The sequence below is a fragment of the Candidozyma auris genome, chromosome 2 (assembly GCF_003013715.1).
Source record: "Candidozyma auris chromosome 2, complete sequence".
NCBI classification, from domain to species: domain Eukaryota; kingdom Fungi; phylum Ascomycota; class Pichiomycetes; order Serinales; family Metschnikowiaceae; genus Candidozyma; species Candidozyma auris.
The window spans coordinates 2,138,016-2,160,583 of record NC_072813.1 but is presented as its reverse complement, the minus strand read 5'-3'; the positions used below and the strand labels follow the sequence as shown (position 1 = coordinate 2,160,583).

Below are 22,568 nucleotides of genomic sequence, written 5' to 3'. Positions count from 1 at the left end.
AATGAGACGACCTGAACGTGAAGTAAGCGCTACACTTACGGTATTTCACTATTTCAAGTGATTTGCACATCGTTTACCTCAACCAGTACTACTACCACCCATTGAGCCTACAATACACCAGCATGCTCTACACTGCAACAGCTCATGATCACATATATTCTAGAACTTCTAAGCGATCGTGATTCTAAATCTTGCCTCTCCAGAATTTCTGGCTTTCGGCAGCGGGCTTGCCCGCCTTGATGTCCTTGCTCACGTTGGTGTCGGCCTCCACTCTCTTGGGAATGTACTCCAACACTTTGTCCAACTTGATCTCAGCCTCTGCGCCATCTCTATGGTCAATTGGTATTCTCACCACGCCGTTCTCGTCCGCAACAACCCAGTCGTTGGGCAAAACTGTGATCTTTTCCTCTTCTCCATCTACACCCGTCACCTTCACCGAAATTGGAACGTTGATGCCCACAACTTTGACCACAGGCTGCCCAGCAGTAGTGCCTACCCCGTAAGACCACACGGGATAGTTGAGGTCGTTGTGTTCGGCCAAGTCACGGATTCTACCGAGAATCACCGACCCAGCGGCCTCTCTGTAGTTGGCTCTTGTCGACATCAACCCTCCATACAACGCGTTGTTCACCTTGACAAAAGGAGCGCTTGTCTGCTGAAGTTCTTCCGTAACCGCCATCACAAGCATGCTGTCTTTGGGAATCTCATCAATGTACGACTGTTTCACTGCTGGTCTGGGATCCAGCTTGGGAGCGTAGAGAACAGTGTACGCTTGTCCCACGGCAGTTGCGTAGCCCTTGTTAGGACTATTGCCAATAGGGCTTCTTTGAACGAGGTTTGGAATGAAGCCTCCGTTCTTGAGTCCAAACGCAACCAACGCGTCGGAAACATCACAAGGCGTGTATTTAGCTAAGGTGGCTCTGACAGACATGGGAGATTGAAAAGATAAGGTTGTTGGAAAGGTAGTCAGTCTGGGGTGCGAAATGCGGAGGGCCGATTACACTGAGATTCTATGGGTTTGAGCCAATGAGATCGAGAGATAGCATGTGGTAGTCTTGTTTGAAAGATTCTTATAGATTTGAAGTGATTAAACGAATTGAGGCGAAAAAATTGTACTAATTTGAAGGATTAGGGTGATTTTCCAGAAGCGTTCGAAAAGTCGACCTTATAGGTTACTTGATGTCGCTACACATGTCGGAAATCTGTTTATATCAATATTATGAAGCTCAGCCAAAATCAAGATAGTATCAGAAAGTGCAAATGAGCCCTCTGGACTTTTCTTAATGCTTTAGACTACATGATGTCGTGGTATTGCGGAGTACTCTCTTTTTCGTTCATTACCCATAGTCAGATCTCATGATTTTTTTGCACCCACTAAATAGAACTCTTTTGCACCCATTTGACGGGAATCACTTTAAAGCGTTCACCAACAGCATTTGCCAGATCAATGGTATCTCACGATTCACCACAGAACAGACTTGCGGTTTGGGATACATACGATATTATTTCCCGGTTTTCTTGTACCTCCACTTTCCCTTAACATCCTCATCCTTTGCTCTTCAGTGCTCCGGTTTCCCCAATGCATCATATGATATTAGCTGAACTTTCTCTTGTCCAAAATCGTGATGTGGATGATGTGCTTGCTGCGCAATTGCCAATTTGGCTAATCCAGTGAATGGAAGTCTGTGGATTGTTCATGGGCATTTTACGACTTAAAAGGGCCACATCCCACAGTATTTTGTACAACACCACATTTTAACAACAATAAAATCACCAATAATGTTACTGAAGCCACAAGAGCGTTTCAATTCTTCGAGCATCAACTACAATGATTTGCAATCAACCGGAAGTGCTAACCATCTTTTGCCATGTCAACAGGCTGCTGAATGCCTTCCTTCTTATACAAAAACTTCCAAATTCCTCAATAGTTTCAGGAGAAGCAGAGTCAAGAACAAGATCAAGCGTATCTACCACGACGTGTTCAGGAATGAAAAGAAAAGTAAACTCGCTTTAAAAGACAAGAGTTCCTCTCATGATCATCGGTCTATCAACTGTGTTATTCAGAAACCCAGTTCCCTAAAGAACCTATTCACTATACGAGAACTGGGTAAAGAGCATCCAAACCAGAAGTTTCATTATAACCCTCTACCTCAAAGCAGTCCTCTCCTCGACGGACCAGATTCTGTCTTTGACAATTCTGATGCAAGCAGCCCACTACTAAGGCGGATTGATCTGACATCCTCAACTGACTTTGGCTCTTTTGTTGAAGCCGAAGCTCCTTCTATGCAACAAGGGCATATTTCAAATCCAACCTCAGATGCGATGCTATCGTATAAGTCAGTATCTTCGACAGCGTGCGATACCATTGGCAACGTTTCCCCTTATCATCACTTCATGAGGCTTCTATACGATTCAGAGAGGGGAGAGCTCAAAGACCAGATGATGTTTTCGGCTGTGGCCTATATTGCTTTGCTAAAACTTGCTGAAGTTACAGCTTACACCTCAGAAGCTAATAAGCCAATTGCGGATACAAAAAAGATTGGAATGATCGAGCATATCTCTCAGCCTAGTTGCCATGTAAATACTTCCAAGAAGAGCAAAGCTAACCCTTTTACCTCGAAGTTTCAGAACGCCATGAACAAGCTCAAAACTGCCGCTGCCGCCGCCTGTGATAAAATCGCAAATGCTGTCTTCCTAATGAATTGTAGATGAGGAGAACCAATTGATTCGACTCAACTTCTCTTGAATTAGAGGGAGTAAGATAGTCCGGAACAATAATTACGACTGTCCCTGAGGATCATAATCATCATTAGATTGGGGAGTAATTTGGGGAGTAAATCACCTTGACAGATCAAAATGCTTGTGACCAAGTGTAAACATGACGCCTAGACCCTTCGAATAAATATCATTTCTTCTATGTACAAAGTGAGATAAACGCCGTCTATTCAAGACGCTTTCTCAACTGCTTCAACCGCTCTGCTTCAAAGTCCCCTTCAGCGGCACCTTCGTCAGTTTCTGCTACACGAACACGGTCTTTCTCAGTTCGTGGGCCAACCTCATCTTCCTTGGTGTCTTCCTGTAGAGGCACTATGTTCTGCGCTACCTTGAAGCGCTTGAGGTTCTGAAGAAAATCAGCGCTCAACTCGTAGTCTTTCTGCAAAGTTTCATCCGTCACAGTCTCATCGTGATAAGCGTTCAAAATCGCCGTTAGCGTCTTTGGGTGAATCATGGTTCTCGAGTGGGGCTGCTGTGAGTCGAGCTGATCCTCAACTTCCTTTTGGCCCTTCTCATATAATGCTTTACGGTTGCGGAGCTGCTTCAAGGCTCTCACATTCAACTGCTGATGCCCAGGTGTCTGAGCAGCCTCACTTCTGATCTGGCGCCCTAGCTTACTGATGGAGTCGATGAATGCCTGGTCTGCTGTAGGGTCCATTCCGTCTTTCCCTGGAGGTCCATTTTGCTGAGCGCTTTGCTGGAATCGATTTGATTGATGAGCTAGATTATTATTTGGAGTTTGTTGTTGTTGTTGTTGTTCTTTGGCCTGAGCCTCTGCTTGTGGAGCTTGCTCTCCCGACTTTTCAAACTTGTCCCTAAGTGATTGCGGAGGAAGCTGTGCTTTAGAGCTTCGCAGGATTTTGTCTGTGTTGACAATGTTCTTGGTGAGCTTTCTGGCTGGTCTGGATGCCGAGCTGCCCATATTTTTTCTGATTTTGGTTGTAGCTGCTTTGGATCTAGAGAAAAGTGCTCATCTTGCAGCGCGCACTATGGGATCTGGGGAAAGCATACTGCTAAGGTATCCTCTAGAATTAGTGTATTATGGTACAAATGCAAATGCTGTGAAGCTATATATAGCTGTGCTGGTGCTTTACTCCAGACTCTTCTTCTCCTTCTTCTTCTTATCCTTCTTGTCCTTCTTGTCTTTCTTGTCCTTCTTGTCCTTCTTGTCCTTCTTGTCCTTCTTCTCCTTCTTCTCCTTCTTTTCTTTCTCTTCCTCTTTCTCTTCGGCGACAACCTTGGCCCTTTTGATCACTCTCCCGTCATCATCTAGCCTCAGCTCGACAATTGGTTGCGCCTCGTCGAAATCTCTGGCTCCATATCCGGTAGCAAAGTGTCTCATCTTCAACCCGTCAATCTTCTCCACATCCTTTCTAGGCACAGTGACCGCTTCATGATCAATCTTGGGCACATCCACGATTTCTCTCACAGTGTAGTATCTGTCTATAGTCTTTCCTCTGAACTCCTCATTTACCACAGCGTACTTATCATTGTCAGCAGAAAAAAGCTCCTCGTTCACCTGGTACTTTGTGCCATCCAATTCTAGAGGCCTAACGCCATCATTTCTGACTTTTGTAGAGGTGAAAGATACAGGCAATGTCTTCAACTTCTCAAGAGGGAACCCCTTGGGGGTCTTGATGAGCCAGACTTCCTTGTCACCCATCAGCTTGGGGGCCTGGAGTTGCACTTTTGTGAACCCCTTGGGCGGCTCAAATTGGACATCTTCATAGTCAGACCCACTTTCAGAGTCGTAGACTCTTTCGTCTGACTTGTGGGAAGGAGCCATGGCGGTAGGTTTGATGGGGTCCTGGATGCGCCGATGCTCATCAGAGATTTTTTTTAAGTATGCTCCAGTGCCTTGTGCATTATGTGCAGGCCAGTCAGTTGCTCGGTGGCTGCAAAGATGGCATTGAAAGAGGACAAAGGCTATTTTGGAGGAACTCAAGTCTCGCATGAGGCATCTCTAATTCACTTTGCAAGTCAGAATGAAATAGAGGATGATTTGGACATGTTTGTTGTGTTCACCTTGTGAGATATTGATACCTAATTGGTGAGTGCAATTGAGCAAGGCAGCAAAACTCTGAGAGACAAGAGTGACGAGGCAATGGACATAATTCCAAACATTTTGATAGTTTCTTGTCTACTGATCTTTAAAAATCACATGTGGTGTATATATTAATTATATAATACGCAGCGGGGTATATCGAAAGGAAGGATGATGCAGTGATTATCTCCACAGACACATATTCTACTAGTTGTGATTCAAGGGAGTCACCTAAGTGATCCTGACTTATTACGCTGTTATGAACGGAGCCACTCATACTGTTAATAATGGGTTGCCTATTTTCGCAGTCATTTCTCAAACAGTGAGTTCACAGATCAGAGTAAGCGTCTGAAAAATATTCGGGACATGTTGAGAAATTGACCCCAAGCATAGTACTGTTGCCTTTTATGGCTTTACACTTTAACTTATAGAAGTTCGAAATCGAGGGCTGGAGTCACTATACACTAGCTTCTGAGAAAGTAGAAGGTACGAAGCGCTATTTGCAGAACCGAAGCTGCGACATTCATCGTCAATGTCCAGATTCTAAGTTACTGGCTTTTTGTGTAAATCGTTCTATGGTTCGCAGGTGTTTGGCGTATCGTTTGCAAAGGACGAAAGCGCTTGTGACGAAGAACTTTTATAAGACGCAGCTTCTGACCCATACATGACTACCAACGTGGATCTCCCTACTTGATTATTTTATTTTGTACTCTCATTTTCGAATACCTAACACACAGTGGAATGAGGTCAACTGGGTGTGCTATTTTGCAGCCACTAGGCATAAAGGTATACTTTTAGAAATCGAATGTGTTTGAATACTTTTGGAATTTCCTCACTGTCTTTTTGTTCAATCACATATACCTTTCCATATGCTTCCACGTAATATAGCAATATCTGACCGAATGCTTCGTTTGCCACTGTTGAGTTCGACAGAAGGCAACTCGTGTTCGCTCAGAAATCAAGCAAGTGCAATGAGGCTACCGACATCCAATTATATATCATGATTCCCTTCTATGTTGATTCCACTCTATTCACTTCATCTCATCTCCATTTAGTTTCAAATGCTGCCTCCTTGTGACCTCATCATCGAATTTCTCGATAGGACAGTTAAATCACACAACACCGAGAAGCCATTGAAGGTTAGGGTCACTCTTAAAGCTTTCAGAAAAGTCAAAATTGAAGAACTAAATATTTGCCTCTACTCTGTGGCCAAACTTCTTTTTGGTCAAGGACGTGACTTCAAAGAAATTATGATGACAAAAGACGTGAATGATCTTCTTAGAGGCACGCAGCCTATACTAGAACCTGGTGTCCATCAGTACGACGCCACGTTCATTTTTGCAGACTCTCATTTGTTGGCGCCATGTGTCCGCTTGGGGTTTTCTCATGGAGACTTTGCAGAGTTTCAGTATATTGTCAAGGGATGGTGTAAAACAGAAATGTGTAATGGCGTCAGCACAGTCAGACCAATAAAGATCACGCCCTCTCCTGGGGCTCTTCTGGTGCAGACTGACTTTGTTAAAGGACATCACCTGGCTATAGCATACTCCCCGACCTTATTGCGGGATTTTGTCATGTTCACAGAAAGTCCGAAGGGGAGGAATCAGAAGAGACAGTGGGCTCTTACAGTTCCTTTTAGGATGTCCTATGAGTTTAAGAGGAAATTTCAAGATGAAGTATACAGCGGCCTCAATCATGTCTACTATCAAGGCGAGAACCTTGCAGACTACCTTGAAATTTGCCTCTATACGCCATTCTCCAGTAGCATGGTATTGAATGCTAAAAGTTTGTGGTCAAAGCTGGGGTCAAGGCCAATTGAGCCACAGGTGAGGATTCTGCTCACGGAAGCTACAATGAAGCAAATATACTGGAGGGCGGGAGAAAGGAGAATAAGATACATCAGAACAGATACTTTACTTCATAATGAGAACAGCATGAGTGTCCCTCTCTCTGCTTTTGAGAAGGTTCCTTGCACTTATGAGTGGGATGCCGTGAAACCTTGCGGTGCAGTTACTGACTTCGAGTATCGCTTCAAACTCCCACCGCAGTTGTTGGATTGTGTTTTGGGCTCCAGTTTCCAGTCGTTCTCTAATGTACTAGTCGATCTGCACGTCACAATGAAGCTCCGCTTTGGAATTTCCTTTGTGCCTTGCATGCCTGATAAGCTTATTGACTACGAGCTGAATATCCTCCTCGTACCCCCTACTGAACTGAGAACAAGACTTATTAAGAAGCAGCGGCTCCTGGAACTTGAGCAGTTAAAGAGGTTCGACGATCTTCCGCTGTACCATCTGGCTTTAGATACTTACGTTGCTAGAGTGCTTTGATGGATGGCGTGTTCGATCTGAAAAGGGTGTATTAAGTTTATATAGTGAAGGAAGAATTTTGCAAAAATAGGCAACGTGAGAGAATTTAGAAAAAGCATGTGTAAGTCTTGAGGAAGGTGGTCGTCCCCATTAAGGATGAGCCTACCGGTTCTCAGCTTTTTTTCATGGCGTCTCTAGAGAGACTATTGGTGTCTGTAGTGAGACTTTTGGTGTGTAGCGAGTATCTTGGTGTTCCTTGTAGTGTCAATATTCTTAGAAGAACAAGAATCTCTTCTTCTTTTGTGGAATGAGAGGCAACGACGAGTTGCCCAACTTATTGGTCTCGGGATTGTAGTTAATGGCGTCGTCGCTTTGAACAATGAGCTCAATTTGGTAGCCACGGGCCTGGTTAGGGCATTCGGTCTTGTTGTGGTTGCCCCAGTGGACGTAGTACTCACCTCTGTAGGTATTGGCAGGACAAGCCAAGAACTGAGAAGAATTCTTGTAAGTCAACTTCTGATGGTCAATGCCGAACCCGCTGCTGGCATTCACGGCGGATTTGGTTGTGGACAACTGGAAAGTGTCTGGGTCGACTATCACGCTTGTCGTTTTAGGCTCGATCTGAGTAGCATTGGCCGACTTGTTGGATCCAGGCAAGTTCAAGATGTAGTTATTACTGGCCTTGATCCTGCCGAAAAAGGCCTTCTCGTCGGCGTTAAGTACGAGATCTTCTCCGTCCCACTTCAACAAGTGGTATTGGAAAACAGCACCCTCGTGGTGAGCAATGACGGAAAACACTGGCGAACTTGGTTTGTAGAGACGCTTGTTGATGGGAAGCGCCGTCACTGAGAGGACAAAGAAGAAGAATGCTAGGAGCTGCATTGCACAGATTAATCAATCGTGGATCAAAGAGTATACTAATGGGGAAGAAGAGCCAGCAGGGGAACGTCAGGCAATATATAGTGCAAAACGAGCAAAGACCCTGTGGGTAGGTAGAGGCTGCAAAAAGCTGCAGCGAGTGCAGAGAAGAAGGAATGGAACAAGGGCGAGCGAGAGATAGAGGAAAGCTTTTGTATGGCTGAGAGAGATCTCATGGCAGCTTTTCGCTACCACCGCAGCTATTTTTGGTTGAGTATCCTGCGCAGTGACGTGAGCGACAGGGGCCTCACAGTAATGACATTGCCTAATTAGGTAATGCGCTCGCTCCGAGTGTGGGAAAAATGAACCTACACGCGACACAAGGCGACTCTATAGCTTCATTGGGACTTAGGACGTGACTTTTTGGATACCGTGGTGGAGACGACGCATTCGTCTCCGAAACATTTGGGTTTGTGGTCCTGTTATTAGCTTTCCTGTTTGAGTGGATTTCCTGGTGATAGTGTTGCCAAATACACTTTTAAGTCATGGATTTTCTCTTGGAAGCGCAATTCTCGAAAACAAGGCTACTGAGGTAAGATCTTCCCATCAGGTACCTTTGACTCCGATTTTTGATGACATGTTCAAATCTAGACTTCCTGGTGAGTTCAACCCACTATGTCTATAGCAACGTTTCAGGGAGTTATCATGGCTCGGCTGCATAGCAGGGTCATCGTCAGTCGGTAGTCATTTTAGCTGCTCCACTGACGCTTGACGTCTCACGTGACTGTACCTTGAGCGGATATATATGCACTACTCGATGACCGGGAACAGCTCAATCAATAACATCAATGCCATCTTGCACCATGGCTGTGCGCTTTGATTGAAGTTGTATGACAAGTCTGAAAGTCACGAGGGACGTCAATTAGAGTTGAAGGAGGTGGGGTGAAATCCCGAAGTATATGTTGTTTGAATTCCCGATTCAGAAGCCGTGGTGTAGTTTCCGTAAGTAAGAGTTTCTTGCAACTTCAGTGCAAAACGCGTAACTACTACAAACTTCAAAGTAGTTTCGTTTTGATAATTGCGTTGAGCAGAAAAAAAAAAAAAATATTAAATCACCTACCTTGAGAATAATGAGGTTGTCAAGAGAGAGAATACAACAAGTAAGGAATGGTTGAATTTACCATCGAGGTGCTTCATGAATCAAAGGTATTGATAGAGAGACCTGAGGGCACAATCCTGTACGTGGTTATGCACCAATTGCTCACCTAAATTTCTACGCTGCATTTGTCTATGGTTCTGTAAGTGCAATAACTTAAGTCTATATAATGAATTTACTTACAACTCGATACCCTTTGGACAGTTCAAAGCAGCCTTCAAAGAACCGTAAATGGTGAACTGCAACGAGGTCAAGGTACCGACCATGACCAATCTGGTTGGCAAACCAGCGAAAGAGCCACGGAAACCCAACTGGCCGGCCAACTGGGCCAACAAACCGACGGTGGACTGGCCTGGAGCCTTCTTGGTTTTGTTGACCTTGGACAACAAGGTGTCAGCTGGCTGAGAAACAATGGCGGCAGCGCAACCGGCGATGATACCAGCAGACAAGTTGATGGCGGTCAAAGTACCCTGGCTCAAGTCAGCTCTTGGCTTGCCAACGAAACCAAAGATGGCCTCAGCAGCTCTCTCGAAGACCAAGAACTTAGCAATGTTGTAAGGAATCTGCTTGAACAAGATAGGGGTGAAACCGTTGTAGAAAGAACCAACACCCTCCTCCTTCAAGATTCTGGTGAAACCACCAATCAAACCGTTGGCGAAAGTTGGCTGCGACACCAATCTGATTCTGGTGGCCTCCAATGGACACAAAGCAATGTCGGCAAAGAACTCAGCCAAAGCGGCAGAACCCATGAAAACAGAGTTCTTGTACTTGGAGGCGGTCTCGAAACCCAACTGCTCAATGAAGGTCTTCTTGAACAATTCGTAACCACCGAACTTGAAAGCACCCTGCAAGGAGTAACCCAAGACGGTTGGACCCAAACCAGTCAAAAGGGCACCAGCACCCTCCTTAGAGATGACCTGTCTGAAAGAAGAGATCATACCCTTGTTGTACACAGTTGGCTCCAACTGGATTCTGGTCTTAACCACATCAATTGGAGTCATGGCACCGTGGGTAAGACCACAGCCCATAGCACCGGCAAGGGCGAAAGATGCATAGTCACCGACGGTGAAGTTTGGAAGTTTGACTTCAGTCTTGGTAGCCATTTTTGTTTGAGTATTAGGAAGAAGAACGTGCCTCTGGAAAAAAAGCTTCGAATTTTTCGGTACGGAGACGTCCAGCTTAGATATATCGAGGATTTAAAAAAAAAAAAAATTCGCGGTGACGAATACAGCTATTCTATTGGCTTGCACCCTCGAGCGACAATGCGTTTCTTTTCCCTCTACACAGTAACTCTCCCATGTGCCCGATCTTTGCCGGGGGCCCACAGTGTGGTGGTTGCAAATTCGATGATCATGGATTGAAGGCCCAAAACCAAAAGCGTCACTATTACACAATTTCAACAGTGCCATGGAAAGCAGTTTCACATCATTTCGTCATGTGTTGAAATCAAACCTCGAACACGTTGCCTAGGAGTCAGATTTCTTTTGGCTTTGTTTTCGGGAAGTCAAATCTCCGGAGCGCCACTCGACCGTGTACACCAGTTTCTTTTTCTGGGACCGTTCTTCGCACTCAAAAGTGGCCCTGAATCTATCTTTCCTTGGCCGCATCAGCCAAAAGAAATGGTAAACGAGGCTGGGCCCATTATCTGTTAGCTGTTCTTCTCTTCATGTTGGGAATTGGCGGCAAGGCCCCATAAGGCAATGGCTTTCTAGGGTGGCTTTGAGGCGGCTCTGATTTTTGCGATGAGGCAGGTGTTTGAGAAGAAACTGGAGTGTGAGAAGAAGTGGACGTATCGTCCTTCATCAGGCTCAATGCTTCTGGATCGTAGTCGTCATCATCATCGGTTTGCGAGCTCTGCTTAGGGGCAGGAGGTGGAGGTGGGGGTGCCTCGGCGGCAGGAGGTGATTGCGGCTTCTTGAAGTTCTCCAACAAGTACTTCATGAACTTGTAACGCAAGCGCTTGCTTTGAAACAACTCGTAAGCAGCTCTCTGTTTGGCATCCAAAGCGGTAGCTCCAGAGCCAGTAGTGTACTCTTCTCCTTCGATGGTAAGTTTGCAAACGAAAGGATCTTCCTCCACAATGTCGAAGCTGTAGCGGATCTTCTTGGTGGGATGATCAAAGTAACTGCTCACACGAGTCAACAAGAACTGAAACTCACTGTATGCCACAGCGTAGACGTTTTTCAAGATCTCTCCGTCACTATACTGCTGTGCCAATTTGACAAGCATAGGCTCATAGAGAGCCTCAATCCATCTCTTGATCTCCTTCATGCTGTAATTCAGCAAGGTCAATGCCTGGATGTATGCTAGGAACACGTTCTTGAAAATAGTAAGCTTGTCTTCAAAAGCCAATTCTTCCAGAACGACGTGTTGCAATTCGTCTGTAAGGTTGTATAGGTAAGCGAACTTGGCTAAAGTGAAGGTGGAGGTGAGTCTGTTCCTTACGTACAAGACGTCGTCCTCATGAGCCTTGTGTAAAAACTTCTCGTCGATGATTTCTAGAAGAAGGTAATCGAGTAAACTTCTACCTTTTATGGCCAACTTCCTGTTATGATTGTTGTTGAAGTCATGGTGGCCCTCACGAAACTGCAGTTCCAAGAAGTCTGCGGGCTGTCTGAAGCTCTTATCGGTCAAAACCAACTTGAGCAAAGAATTGTCCTCGATTGGCGGCAAGCTGGGAGGATACATTTCGATGTCCTTGAGGACATCTTTTTTTTTCGAGTCGTCGTCAACCAAGGGCTCCACTCCCTTGGGCGGTTTATAATGCAAAATGTAGCCCACATGGCGGTCGACTTTGACCGATTTAAAGTTGCACCTCGCCAACGTCAAGAGAAAGGGCAAAAGCCCCTTATCGCATAGCTCCTTGATTCTTACGGCGACTTTGATCTGAGGCGTGTTCACGGTGGCCTTGAGGCGGTCGACAATCTGCGGAGACAGCGCCAACAGAGGCGGGAGATTTGCCGACGACTCCAAAATGCTGGTCAATTCCTTGTACTTTGCAACTGGAGGAGCTCGAGAGAGCACCTGGTTCAACGTGGCCTGGAGCTGCGAGATGTGCCCCTTCATCTGGGTCAAGTCATCAAGCAGGAGGAGGTCGTCAGATGCCGACATCGAGAAAGAAAGGGTACTAAAGAAGTTCGAGAAGATGTAAAAGTAACGGTTGCCGTGGAAGGACGAAAAGGCAGTTCCTGGTGACTACGACGAGAGCCTTTTTGGGAAGTGATGCAGTGAAGGAGCGAGGTTCTCACACAAAATGAAGATGGTGATATTCATGTTGCGCGCTGGCGAGTGAGTTTTGCAAGGCTCACAAGCGAGAAAGGCGGTCGTGTGTGCACCGTGCTGCTTTCTCAATGAATCTCTTGCAGCGCATCAATGTGTGTGACAGTACCTGTCTAGGACGTCATTGAGGAAGAAGCAAATAAAAGAATACAAAATGTTAATATTCTCAAAATTCCGTTTAGAGTGATAGTGACGACAAAGAACTCAGCTTGAAAAGTTCGAAATTTAGAGGGAACTCTTTTCCCACTCTATCTTGCTGTCTCGCCCAGAGGAGGCATTACTGTGAGGGCCGCATAAGGCAAAAAGAGATGAATAGCAAAACAAAATCCTCTTAAAAAAACTCACAGCGGCTATCTGCTTGAAAGAATTTTAAGGCCTCACTGCGTCCAAAAAAAGAACCTTTCATCTTTCACTTTTTTTTTCTTAACTTTCACTAAAATTATTACATCTTAACCTGTCAATTATCCACTACAGGTTTCCATCAAACAAATTCCACTGCTTCACCAAGAATAGAATGCCCCTTTGACATAACCAAACCTCAATATCATAGACACTAGAGCATAAAGATACATCACAACTGAGTTTGGGCCTCATGAACACTAACTACTTTGCTGAAGACTACATCCCTGGAACTACCAACATCTTCTCATCGTCTGATGACTCGTCGAGCAACCACACGGGAAGACCTTTAAAGAAGAACAAGGACGGTGTAATATTGCTTCCACAACCTTCAGACTCCCCCAACGACCCTTTGAACTGGTCTGCTTGGAGAAAAACATGGCATTTTTTGGTCGTTTGTTTCATCACCGGTCTCACTGCAGCAATCTCCAACGATGCTGGTGCTGCACAAGACTCCTTGAACCAATTCTATGGGATTTCTTATGATGCCATGAACACTGGAGCTGGTGTTCTTTTTCTATTCATCGGATGGTCGTGTATTTTTTTTGCGCCTGCCTCGTCACTTTACGGTAGGAGAATCACATACTTAATCTGTCTTTTAGCTGGTACTTTGGGATCTGTTTGGTTTGCCGTGTCGAAGAGAACTGCAGACACTATCTGGTCCCAAGCGTTTGTTGGCATGTCTGAAGCTTGTGCTGAAGCTCAGGCTCAGCAGTCCTTGGCAGACATATTCTTCCAGCATCAATTGGGTTCCGTGTTGACCGTTTATATCATGGCAACATCGGTAGGGTCTTTTCTTGGTCCATTGATTGCCCATTTAATCTCTGAGAGCCAGACTTTTCGATGGGTCGGTTGGTCGGGCGCCATCATTACTGGCGGCACTCTTATCGTGACATTCTTCACCTGCGAGGAAACGGTTTTCGACAGACAGAAGTACTTCCCTGTCTACGAGTCACCTGAAGAGCAAATTGCCATTATTGACGATCCTACAAGAGAGAAAATGTCGCTTAAAGAGAAGGATGACGGAGAGAATCTCACTACAACAGTCGTCTCTCGAGCAGACGGTGCTGTGGAGACTACGAGAAGAAAGCCTAGACCTGAGCAGGATAATATCATGAGAGACGAGGAAGCTGGGGTGGAGAAAGAGAAACCTAACCCCTACTGGAAGCGAATTTCTCTTATCACGCCGTCAGAGTACATGGTAGGCTACGGTTTCAAGCAATATGTCGAAAGATTCATCATTTACTTTAAAGTGTTTACTCTACCAGCGGTGTGGCTTTCGGGTATTCTTTGGGGTTTGCAAGACGCTTACATGACTTTTTTTCTCACCACTCAAGACACATTTTTCTATGATGCTCCATGGAATCTCAGTGAGACAGGTGTAGCTGTCATGAACGTGGCCACTTTGGTTGGTGCAGTAATCGGATGTATTATGTCCGGGGTCATATCAGACAAGCACGTTCTCTGGCTTGCAAAGCGTAACAATGGTGTTTTCGAACCTGAGTACAGATTATACCTTCTATTCTCAACCATGATCATCTCTCCTGTTGGATTAATAATGTTCGGTGTTGGTGCCGATAGATCGTGGCCTGGATGGGTGGTCTACGGAGGTTTGGCACTCATTGGTTTCGGGTGGGGTTCGGTTGGTGACACTGCTATGTCTTACTTGATGGACTGTTACCCTGAAATCGTTATCCAGGGGATGGTAGGTGTTTCCATCATAAACAACACATTGGCTTGTATCTTCACGTTTGTATGTTCCCTCTGGTTGGATTCTGCGGGGACACAAAACACTTACATTGCATTGGCTGTCATCGACTTTGTTTCTATCGCTTTCATTATCCCCACCTTCTACTATGGCAAGAAATGGAGAAAGTGGTCGAAGGGCCTCTACGTCCAGTTGGTGGAGCTCACACAAGGAATGGGCTAAGTCATCCTGAATTTTATTATAATTTTGTTGATAGATTTATACACGTTAGAATACACCGCAATATTTTCTTTGAGATTACCTTTGCGTCAATTCATGACTAGAAGGTTCCCAGTATTAACCTTTCTAGCTCACAGGCAAAGCCTTTAGTCCATCATAGTCTCGCCGTTATTCTGGGCGGGGAAAGCGCTAGAGGAGTTTCCGTTGGTGGCGTCGCCAGCGCTATTTGATTGATCGTGGCTCATGTAAGCAGATAATTCAGCATCCAAGTCCTCAGCAGTTTTAGGTGCTGGTCTAGGTCTTCTTGGCTGTCTCTGTTTCTTCTCTCTCGCCCTCGATCTATGAGCTTCTCTTGCTTTAGGTGTTTCATCGCGGTCATCACCGGCACTTCTCAGGCGTCTGCCTCCTTGTGATTTTGGAGCAGCTATTCTGTCGGCTAATGAGACAGCGTTCTCCACCACTAGAACCTGTCCCATGGCTTTCCTGCCATCAAATTTCTGTACTGCTTTGGCATTATTGTCGGCGTAATTCAGCTGAAAACACACATAAGCGATGGTCTCGTCTCTTGGGTCGAATTTGATAAAGTCAACAGGGGCAATACTGATAAACAAGTTGGAGAGGTCCTCGCCGTTCAACTCAGGATGAACGTTCTTTAACCTCAACATTGGTCTTCCATCAGCACTCTTTAATATTTGGCTGGGAATGGAGTTTCCGCTTCCGAATCTGACAGGCTGGTAATTGTTAATATTCAACTGAAGAATTCTGGAAATTCTGACATCTAAGATATTCTTTTTTCTTTACATACTGGTCGGTTACCACCAGAGCGACCTCTGGAAGGAGTCCTTCTATCCAGGCGCCCTGAATTGCGTGGGCCACGCTCATTTCTTCTTGCTTTTTTTTGCTCACCGATAATATCGTCCAATGACTGTTCTAGAGCGTTAGACATGAGGAACGTATTAGTTTGAAGGAGTTTAGACAGAAGAACTTTTTGTTGGAGTGAACGCGATAGAGGAAAAACCGATTTGGGTCACGTGCAGATCAACGGGTCAAGATTGCTGCAAAATGGGTTACAGGTACATCAAAACGAACTAATATTGAATAAACAGTGATTTAGAAAAAATTGTAAGGCTATAATTCCATATAGCGTCTAGATTTGCTTCTTTGACGTCTTATAGTTCTCATGCTCCTCATACTTGATTCCAACAAACTTGCCATCTGGGGTAAACTCTTCAGTTCTTTTCAAGAAGTCCAATGGAACCAATCTAGGCCAGTCAACAAACTGATAACCGTTCTTGATGAGGTAGGTAGTGTTCTTCAAGAACAAGTATAAGCATCCGCTAACAATGAGGATGTTCTTCCAACTGAGAAGGGATCCGCTTGGGTAAATCAAAAGCGAAAGAAGAACAAAGAATGACGCACCGATAATGTATGGAAGTAATTGGATGTATGGCGATCTCTTGTCCACGAATGGACTTTGACGTGAGTCACGGAACGGTCTGTAATTGCCCAAAAACAAATCATAGGCATCCTGTCTATGTCCATCTCTAAGGTTATTGAGATAGTATCTGGTGATAGAGTTGTTCAAATCCTGCAAAGCACCCATCTTGGTTCTTTTTCCAGTTCTTGTGTAGTCAGTCTTAAGAGCTCCAGTACCTGAGTAAGCACACGAGACTGCATCAGCATTATCAGCCCAGAAACTCTGGAAGAATAAGTTAAAGGATGGGTCGATGATCTCCCAAGCCTGACCAGGGGTGGTCAAGTAATTGGTGACCTCAAGCTGCTTCTGCAACACCCAACGTCCCAACATCGATTGAACAACGTTAGTTCTGTCCAAACAATCCATGCAATTGGTTCTCACAACCTTGTCCTGAACGTGCGTAACAGTGTTCGAGTTGATGTCATAGGCGAAGAAATTATCGTTGGTGAAGCCAATTTGGGTCAAGTGGTCAAGCAAAAGCTTGACTCTGTCCCAACGCATCTTACTGCACTCATGATGGAAGTCGAAGTATATATACTTCACCTTTTCTGCAAGACTAGGCAGCAAAGTTCTGACAGCTTCCTCGTATGCATCCTTGACAGGCTTTTCATACCCACTCTGATTAACCAAGTTAACCAAGTAGTTCTCACCATAGAGCTTGACCTGCTCCTCAAAGTGCTTTGCAGTCGCATCCTGAGAAGGTCTAGATGAGATAGCCAAGTTGGGCTTGTACTTCAAGTCGTTGATCTCAGACCAGTACACTGGTACAGACCCTCTTGTTTGCAAGAACGAGAAAATCTTGTTGTTAGAGGTGGTGACAATTTGTTCCGTCTCATTAAAGTTGGCCACGTTACCGTGCTCGTCAATGCCTCGACGGAAGTATCTCGTGCCAGCACGGGCCCAAGCTCTACGCGTCAACAAAGCAAAGTCCAACTTCTGATGGCCCTTGAACTCGGTGCTGTGCTCCTCAAAGTAGCCATATATGGTGGGAGTCACAAATGCATTGGCACCAGCAGCAACCAATTCTTCAGACAAGTAGTGATTCCAGAAGAAACGGGTATCGTAGGTCTTGACCCCGTTGGCAAGCTGTCTTTGCAACGAGTTCGTCAAGTCGTACGCATTGTCAATTGAGAAAAACAACGAGGCAGAATTTAAGTGCTGCTCCAACAAGGACAAGTAGTTTGACTCTTCAGCGTCCTTCTTTGAAAGACTTTCGTTACCCAAGGGGTACACCTTATGAGATACCACTTTGGCGATTTTCTTGCCCATAATCAGACCAGTAATTTCGTGCTTGGTAACCAACACCAAGTACTTGTTGATCTTGAAGCGGATAGTACCCAAAACAGCGGAAACAGTCGATCCAGAACCCTTGGCAGCAACATCTGGGGAAGATGTGGACACCGAGGTGCCCTCTGAATTGACCAACAAGTACTGGTTAGCCCGAGGTGAGAATAAGACGTGCGAGCCGTCCGCACTAACAAAATGGGTCAAAGACATGGTGATTCACAAAAAGAAGACCTATGCTGAAGAAATATGTGGCTGCTTATCGACAAAAAGAGGTGGGGAGGCTAATTTGCCAGTGTTGATGTCATGTGAGAGGTTTCGCGGTTCCCATGGCCCATAATGGTTAAGGCGTGGTTAGAGAACAGGGGAAGCTTCGGGCAAGAGGTGGGGTGAAAGTGGGGTGAAGATATGGTGTTGTACGTTGACGAGTTGTGGATAAAAGGAGGAACCGTTTGAAGCTCTGATTTCAATTATACATCTTGGTGGAGAACTTCATGTGGAGAATATTCTATGGCAGGTGCAAAAAAAAAAAAAAAAAATTCCTTCTGTAGCAGACACGGGCAAAAGGAACAGACCACTGGTGGGGTGGCGGCCGCCTTGCCTTGTGGAATGAAGCTTATGCTCTTGTAAAGTAAGTTGTGCTGCATTTTCTATACTGGATGTAATTTTCGGAATAGTAGTATTTATAACCTTTTTGTTGGAGGTTAGTGCCTTTTTTGTATTGTTCACTCGCATGCCGTTTTCGCAGCCACATCGTGAGCCAGTGCCAAAGCTAGACTTGGAAGATACTACAGATACCAGAATTCAAAAGAAAAATTCTTCGCATTCTTGAATAATAATATGATAAATAAAGTCTGTGATCTCTGCCTGAACATGATGATGGGATCTTCACAAGCCAAGTATCACCGATTATGTCTATTAGGCGGCGGTCAAAGTAGCTTCATGATCTGAATAGCTCGAACTTGGCGTTCTATATTGCTAAACACTCACGACTTCTCTTCTTGCCTTCTTTTCCTTTTATTTTGTTATTCTTTTAATTCTTTTTTCACACCTTCGCATCGTCCTCAGTGTGATGACAAGCACCTTGGTGGCCATGCCTTGTGCTTCTTCTTGACAAATGAAAAGTGATTAGGCTTCCTCTTTGTTATTGACTTCTGTTCTATATGCAAAGAAAGATCTCATGTGCAACATCCTGACTCGCCAATGGTATCCTGATAAAACGAACCTTTTCTGACCTTCAAAACTAACGCTAATTAATAGAGTGTACGCTAATACTTAACATCTTTTAGGGTATCATTCCCACAAGTTTACTCAATTGCGTAAAAAACAAATACAAGGCTAAGTGCTCGAATTCGGGCCCCATCAATATCTAGCTGTCGAAATGGCTGCGAAATATGATGTATCGCAGATGTGTTTGAATGGTACTGGGTGCTTGGTTCAAGAGAGACTAGCAGGTTGCTACTCTTTAATCTACTTTAGAGTAGTGATCTCTTGCGTGAATTTACATCCCTGGGATACCCGCTTATTACGCTGTGAAGTGTATAAAGAGAGACAAGATATCAGATGGCTATGAGAGGCGTTTACAGTGCTTAACGCAAGCTCTACCAGACAAAAGCCCACCTCAGAGACGGATTACTTGACTTTCGTTCAATTCAATGCCTATGGGTGTATCTGAGCTCAAACAAATCAATGATAATTTCAATTTATACTCGTCCTTTCATTGTGTATTAAAGGTCGAGGCGGGTGTTGAATCGACTGTGTGACAGCGGTCGTATGTTATTCAAACTTTCTTCATTAAGAGCAACCCATATAGAGAATTTCAATCGCCAAACCTGTACGACTGAATTTTTCTTCAATAGTACTTGAAACCTCTGAGCCCCAGATTTCGCAGCCATTGAAGTTCGTGGGTTTATTTTCTCATGGAAACTGGATTGATCCTTAGTATGAAAAGGTAATCGTCAACAAACATTCACAAGTCTTTATTTTAAAAACTAAGAAATGATTAAATAGCTTCGACCGAATTTTCCCCTTCTAGTCCACTTCCCTAATCTTTCCTCCCTTTCTTGCTACTGCATCCCCATATTAGACTGGTCGCACCAGAACACTCCAATGCCTCTATTATCGCCATCAACCCACTTCCTACCCAACAACAATTGCTGCCATGTACAAACTTAGATCGACGCTCCCAGGCCACGAGCTGGACGTTAGAGGTATCACGGCTGTGTCCAATGAGAAAATCGTCTCGGGTTCTCGTGATGGAACCGCAAGAGCTTGGGACCTTTCATTAACACTAGACACTAATCCCAATAACGAGATATGCTTCCTGTCCCCAACGGGCGCTTTTGTTAACGCTGTCAAGTTCATAAGGAGTAATATTGTTGGAGACATGGTTGCTGTCGGAGGAAAGGATGCAATAATTTACCTTGCTGAACCTCACGCTTCTTTCGTTAAACCTGGTGACGATTTCGGGAAGTATCAATTGATCGGCCACCAAGGTAATGTGTGTGCGTTGCATTATAGTGATGATGTGTTGATATCGAGCTCTTGGGATTGCACCGCCAAAGTATGGGATTTGTCGTCCTGCTCGGTGAAATATGATCTTGTTGGACATTCAGCCTCGGTATGGGATGCTAAGATCGTCGATGCCGCCTCTGATACTTTCCTCACTTGCTCTGCAGACCGCACAATTCGTAAGTGGAAGGGTAGCAAAGAGGTGGCTCGTTTCACAGGCCACAATGATGTCGTGAGGAAGTTGTTGGTGTTGCCGTCAGGAAAAGAGTTCGTTTCTGCTTCTAACGATTGTACCCTCAAAATATGGGACATTGAAACTGGGAATGTCTTGCAAACACTTCATGGTCATGACTCATTCATTTATGATATAGCAATTTTATCGAATGGTGACTTGGTATCTACTGCTGAGGATCGTACAGTGAGAATCTGGCGTGAAGGCAAGACAATCCAAGCAATTACTCTTCCATGCATTTCAGTTTGGTGTGTGGACGTCTTGCCAAATGATGACATAGCTGTTGGAGGCTCCAACAAGATGGTCTATGTCTTCACGGCCTCTGCAGACAGACAGGCCACTGCTGATGGTATTAAGCAATTTACCTCCCATGTCCAAAATTCTACTATTTCCGAGCAATCAATTGATAACTTGAAGAAAACTGATATTCCCGGCTACGATGCTCTTGAGCGTCCAGGAAAAGAAGAAGGAGCAACAATAATGGTGAAGAGCCCGGCAGGTGTGATTGAAGCACACCAGTGGTCGGGTGGACAGTGGACTAAAATTGGAGATGTTGTTGGCTCTGCTGGAGGGTCTTCCAGTAAGAAAAGCTTTGATGGCAAAGAATGGGATTATGTGTTTGATGTGGATGTCGAGGATGGAAAGCCTCCACTCAAATTACCCTACAACGCGAATGAGAACCCTTACACTGCAGCAGAAAGGTTCCTTGCTGACCACGACCTTCCAGCATCTTACAAAGATGAAGTAGTAAGGTTCATTGAGCAAAATACCGCAGGCATTCTGTTGGACCAGACGACGGGGACCCCAGGCGACTCTTCCAATTTGGCACCACTGGCGGCACCAGCTACATCTCAAAAAAGATACGGAGTCCTTCCCGAGAAGACGCCAATTCTTTTTAAAGAGTTCAATCCTGAGCTGTTGATTAAGGGGTTCAACAAGTTTAATGGCGAACAGGAAGACTCAACGGCCTTCGCTTCCCTGATAGTGAGAAATGTGGAGGATGCGCTCCGTGATCTAAATTCAAAAAATGCTATCTTTCTCATAACTAAAATCATCCCCAAAATATTATCTAGTTGGAAGCCCACTCAAAAGCTAATAGGCTTCGACCTATTAAGAGCGAGTATCCCCAGAGTTACTACTGTTGATTTGATTCAGTCCACAGAGGCGGCTGAGGAGGTTCTCAAGTTGCTCTTGAGCAGCCTTGACGAGGTGACTGAGGAAGATCTCACGTTGATCATGATGATTGCTCGCGTGCTTTGCAACTTAACTACAAGCACATTATTTGTTCAGTTGTTCTTCGACGTCGACAACAACAATCAAGTTTCCCTCAATGAATTTTACGAAGATTTTACGAACAAGTTGAACGTTGTTGTGAAAATTGTGACGTCGTCGGACGTTGCTTCAAGTCACAAGTTTTTCAAGAATGCAGTGACGTCGATCGCATCCTTCTTATACGATCTCACAGCATTGGCTCACAATAATTCGTCCCTCTCCAAAAACCCTACAGCTGCTGTTGCATTCTACGCGATTCTCGATGAAATTGCCGAGGATTTGATTCATGCAGATGAAGAGGCTGCGTACAGAGTTTGTGTTGCTTTGGGAAATCTCTTGGTATTAAAAGTTACATCAAACAAGCCATCTTGGTACGGCGCTTGTAAAAAATTATACAATGGGGCAAGATTCAAAGATGTCTACAGTGATATCGACACCGCCTAGACACCAACATGCCCGCTTAGTCGTGATTAGCCGGCCCCGTTCATGTTATCACCTGTGTCACGGAATGTGCTCACATAGTTGGCGGCATAAAACCTCCATAAAACACATATTTATCATAGAATCATTGTGGGGTCGCATAGCGATTATGCTGATCAAATCTTCTTAGTAAAAGAGCTCTGGTACTTTTGGAACTAGTGCGGCCAACCTGCTGTGCAACTCCACATTTGTGTTATCCGAGAACTGAGTCACAGAGTAGGCATTAATCTTGAAGTCAGAAGCACCCACTTTGCCAATTATTTCGTAAATCTTGCCTGTTTCGAGCGGATCGTTCGCGTTGGTAATAACTTCAATGGGGCCTCCCGCCAGAATTGTCGCTGTGTTGGAGCCAAAGTCAATATTCTCAACGCGTCCCACAACTCTTACTATACGTCCGCCGTAGTCTTTGATTGTTGATGCTTGAACTCTGATACTAGCCGCGTCCATGATGGTTGTTCTTGATGAATAGAAGCCTGACGCGTTGAGATTATGTGAAGTGTACACCGTGCACCTTTATATAGTGGATGGTTGCAAATCTTTTCCGGTGAAACTAATAGGGCAACAAAAA

The 22,568-nt window shown here is 44.9% G+C and overlaps 13 protein-coding genes across 13 annotated transcripts; 4 read left to right on the top strand and 9 right to left on the bottom strand. All coding sequences in view use genetic code 12, as the record gives it.

Moving 5' to 3' along the window:
• Nucleotides 1-184: 184 nt before the first annotated feature.
• Nucleotides 185-931, bottom strand: CJI96_0002446 (bifunctional 4-hydroxy-4-methyl-2-oxoglutarate aldolase/oxaloacetate decarboxylase; the record flags this gene model as incomplete). The annotated part of the gene is made up of 1 exon (XM_029035965.2): nt 185-931. One exon carries the CDS (start codon nt 929-931, stop codon nt 185-187), a length of 747 nt encoding a protein of 248 aa, XP_028891207.2.
• Nucleotides 932-1,779: 848 nt separating this feature from the next.
• On the top strand, nt 1,780-2,712 carry CJI96_0002445 (uncharacterized protein; the record flags this gene model as incomplete). Its single annotated transcript, XM_029035964.2, has 1 exon — nt 1,780-2,712. The coding sequence occupies one exon, from the start codon at nt 1,780-1,782 to the stop codon at nt 2,710-2,712; it is 933 nt and encodes a 310-aa protein (XP_028891206.2).
• Nucleotides 2,713-2,941: 229 nt separating this feature from the next.
• Nucleotides 2,942-3,697, bottom strand: CJI96_0002444 (uncharacterized protein; the record flags this gene model as incomplete). Its single annotated transcript, XM_029035963.2, has 1 exon — nt 2,942-3,697. One exon carries the CDS (start codon nt 3,695-3,697, stop codon nt 2,942-2,944), a length of 756 nt encoding a protein of 251 aa, XP_028891205.2.
• A 168-nt stretch (nt 3,698-3,865) lies between these two features.
• Nucleotides 3,866-4,561, bottom strand: RPA34 (DNA-directed RNA polymerase I subunit RPA34; the record flags this gene model as incomplete). Its single annotated transcript, XM_029035962.2, has 1 exon — nt 3,866-4,561. The coding sequence occupies one exon, from the start codon at nt 4,559-4,561 to the stop codon at nt 3,866-3,868; it is 696 nt and encodes a 231-aa protein (XP_028891204.2).
• Nucleotides 4,562-5,880: 1,319 nt separating this feature from the next.
• On the top strand, nt 5,881-7,146 carry CJI96_0002442 (uncharacterized protein; the record flags this gene model as incomplete). The annotated part of the gene is made up of 1 exon (XM_029035961.2): nt 5,881-7,146. The coding sequence occupies one exon, from the start codon at nt 5,881-5,883 to the stop codon at nt 7,144-7,146; it is 1,266 nt and encodes a 421-aa protein (XP_028891203.2).
• Nucleotides 7,147-7,398: 252 nt separating this feature from the next.
• Nucleotides 7,399-8,007, bottom strand: CJI96_0002441 (uncharacterized protein; the record flags this gene model as incomplete). Its single annotated transcript, XM_029035960.2, has 1 exon — nt 7,399-8,007. The coding sequence occupies one exon, from the start codon at nt 8,005-8,007 to the stop codon at nt 7,399-7,401; it is 609 nt and encodes a 202-aa protein (XP_028891202.2).
• A 1,311-nt stretch (nt 8,008-9,318) lies between these two features.
• MIR1 (Mir1p) lies at nt 9,319-10,242 on the bottom strand (the record flags this gene model as incomplete). The annotated part of the gene is made up of 1 exon (XM_029035959.2): nt 9,319-10,242. The coding sequence occupies one exon, from the start codon at nt 10,240-10,242 to the stop codon at nt 9,319-9,321; it is 924 nt and encodes a 307-aa protein (XP_028891201.1).
• A 538-nt stretch (nt 10,243-10,780) lies between these two features.
• Nucleotides 10,781-12,250, bottom strand: CDL1 (Cdl1p; the record flags this gene model as incomplete). Its single annotated transcript, XM_029035958.2, has 1 exon — nt 10,781-12,250. One exon carries the CDS (start codon nt 12,248-12,250, stop codon nt 10,781-10,783), a length of 1,470 nt encoding a protein of 489 aa, XP_028891200.1.
• A 760-nt stretch (nt 12,251-13,010) lies between these two features.
• CJI96_0002438 (uncharacterized protein) lies at nt 13,011-14,747 on the top strand (the record flags this gene model as incomplete). The annotated part of the gene is made up of 1 exon (XM_029035957.2): nt 13,011-14,747. One exon carries the CDS (start codon nt 13,011-13,013, stop codon nt 14,745-14,747), a length of 1,737 nt encoding a protein of 578 aa, XP_028891199.2.
• A 143-nt stretch (nt 14,748-14,890) lies between these two features.
• On the bottom strand, nt 14,891-15,690 carry CJI96_0002437 (uncharacterized protein; the record flags this gene model as incomplete). Its single annotated transcript, XM_029035956.1, has 2 exons — nt 14,891-15,475; nt 15,550-15,690. The coding sequence occupies 2 exons, from the start codon at nt 15,688-15,690 to the stop codon at nt 14,891-14,893; spliced, it is 726 nt and encodes a 241-aa protein (XP_028891198.1).
• Nucleotides 15,691-15,891: 201 nt separating this feature from the next.
• Nucleotides 15,892-17,718, bottom strand: SAC1 (phosphatidylinositol-3-phosphatase SAC1; the record flags this gene model as incomplete). The annotated part of the gene is made up of 1 exon (XM_029035955.2): nt 15,892-17,718. The coding sequence occupies one exon, from the start codon at nt 17,716-17,718 to the stop codon at nt 15,892-15,894; it is 1,827 nt and encodes a 608-aa protein (XP_028891197.1).
• Nucleotides 17,719-19,666: 1,948 nt separating this feature from the next.
• On the top strand, nt 19,667-21,964 carry DOA1 (Doa1p; the record flags this gene model as incomplete). Its single annotated transcript, XM_029035954.2, has 1 exon — nt 19,667-21,964. One exon carries the CDS (start codon nt 19,667-19,669, stop codon nt 21,962-21,964), a length of 2,298 nt encoding a protein of 765 aa, XP_028891196.2.
• Nucleotides 21,965-22,126: 162 nt separating this feature from the next.
• On the bottom strand, nt 22,127-22,447 carry CJI96_0002434 (uncharacterized protein; the record flags this gene model as incomplete). Its single annotated transcript, XM_029035953.2, has 1 exon — nt 22,127-22,447. One exon carries the CDS (start codon nt 22,445-22,447, stop codon nt 22,127-22,129), a length of 321 nt encoding a protein of 106 aa, XP_028891195.2.
• Between the last annotated feature and the right edge of the window lie 121 nt (nt 22,448-22,568).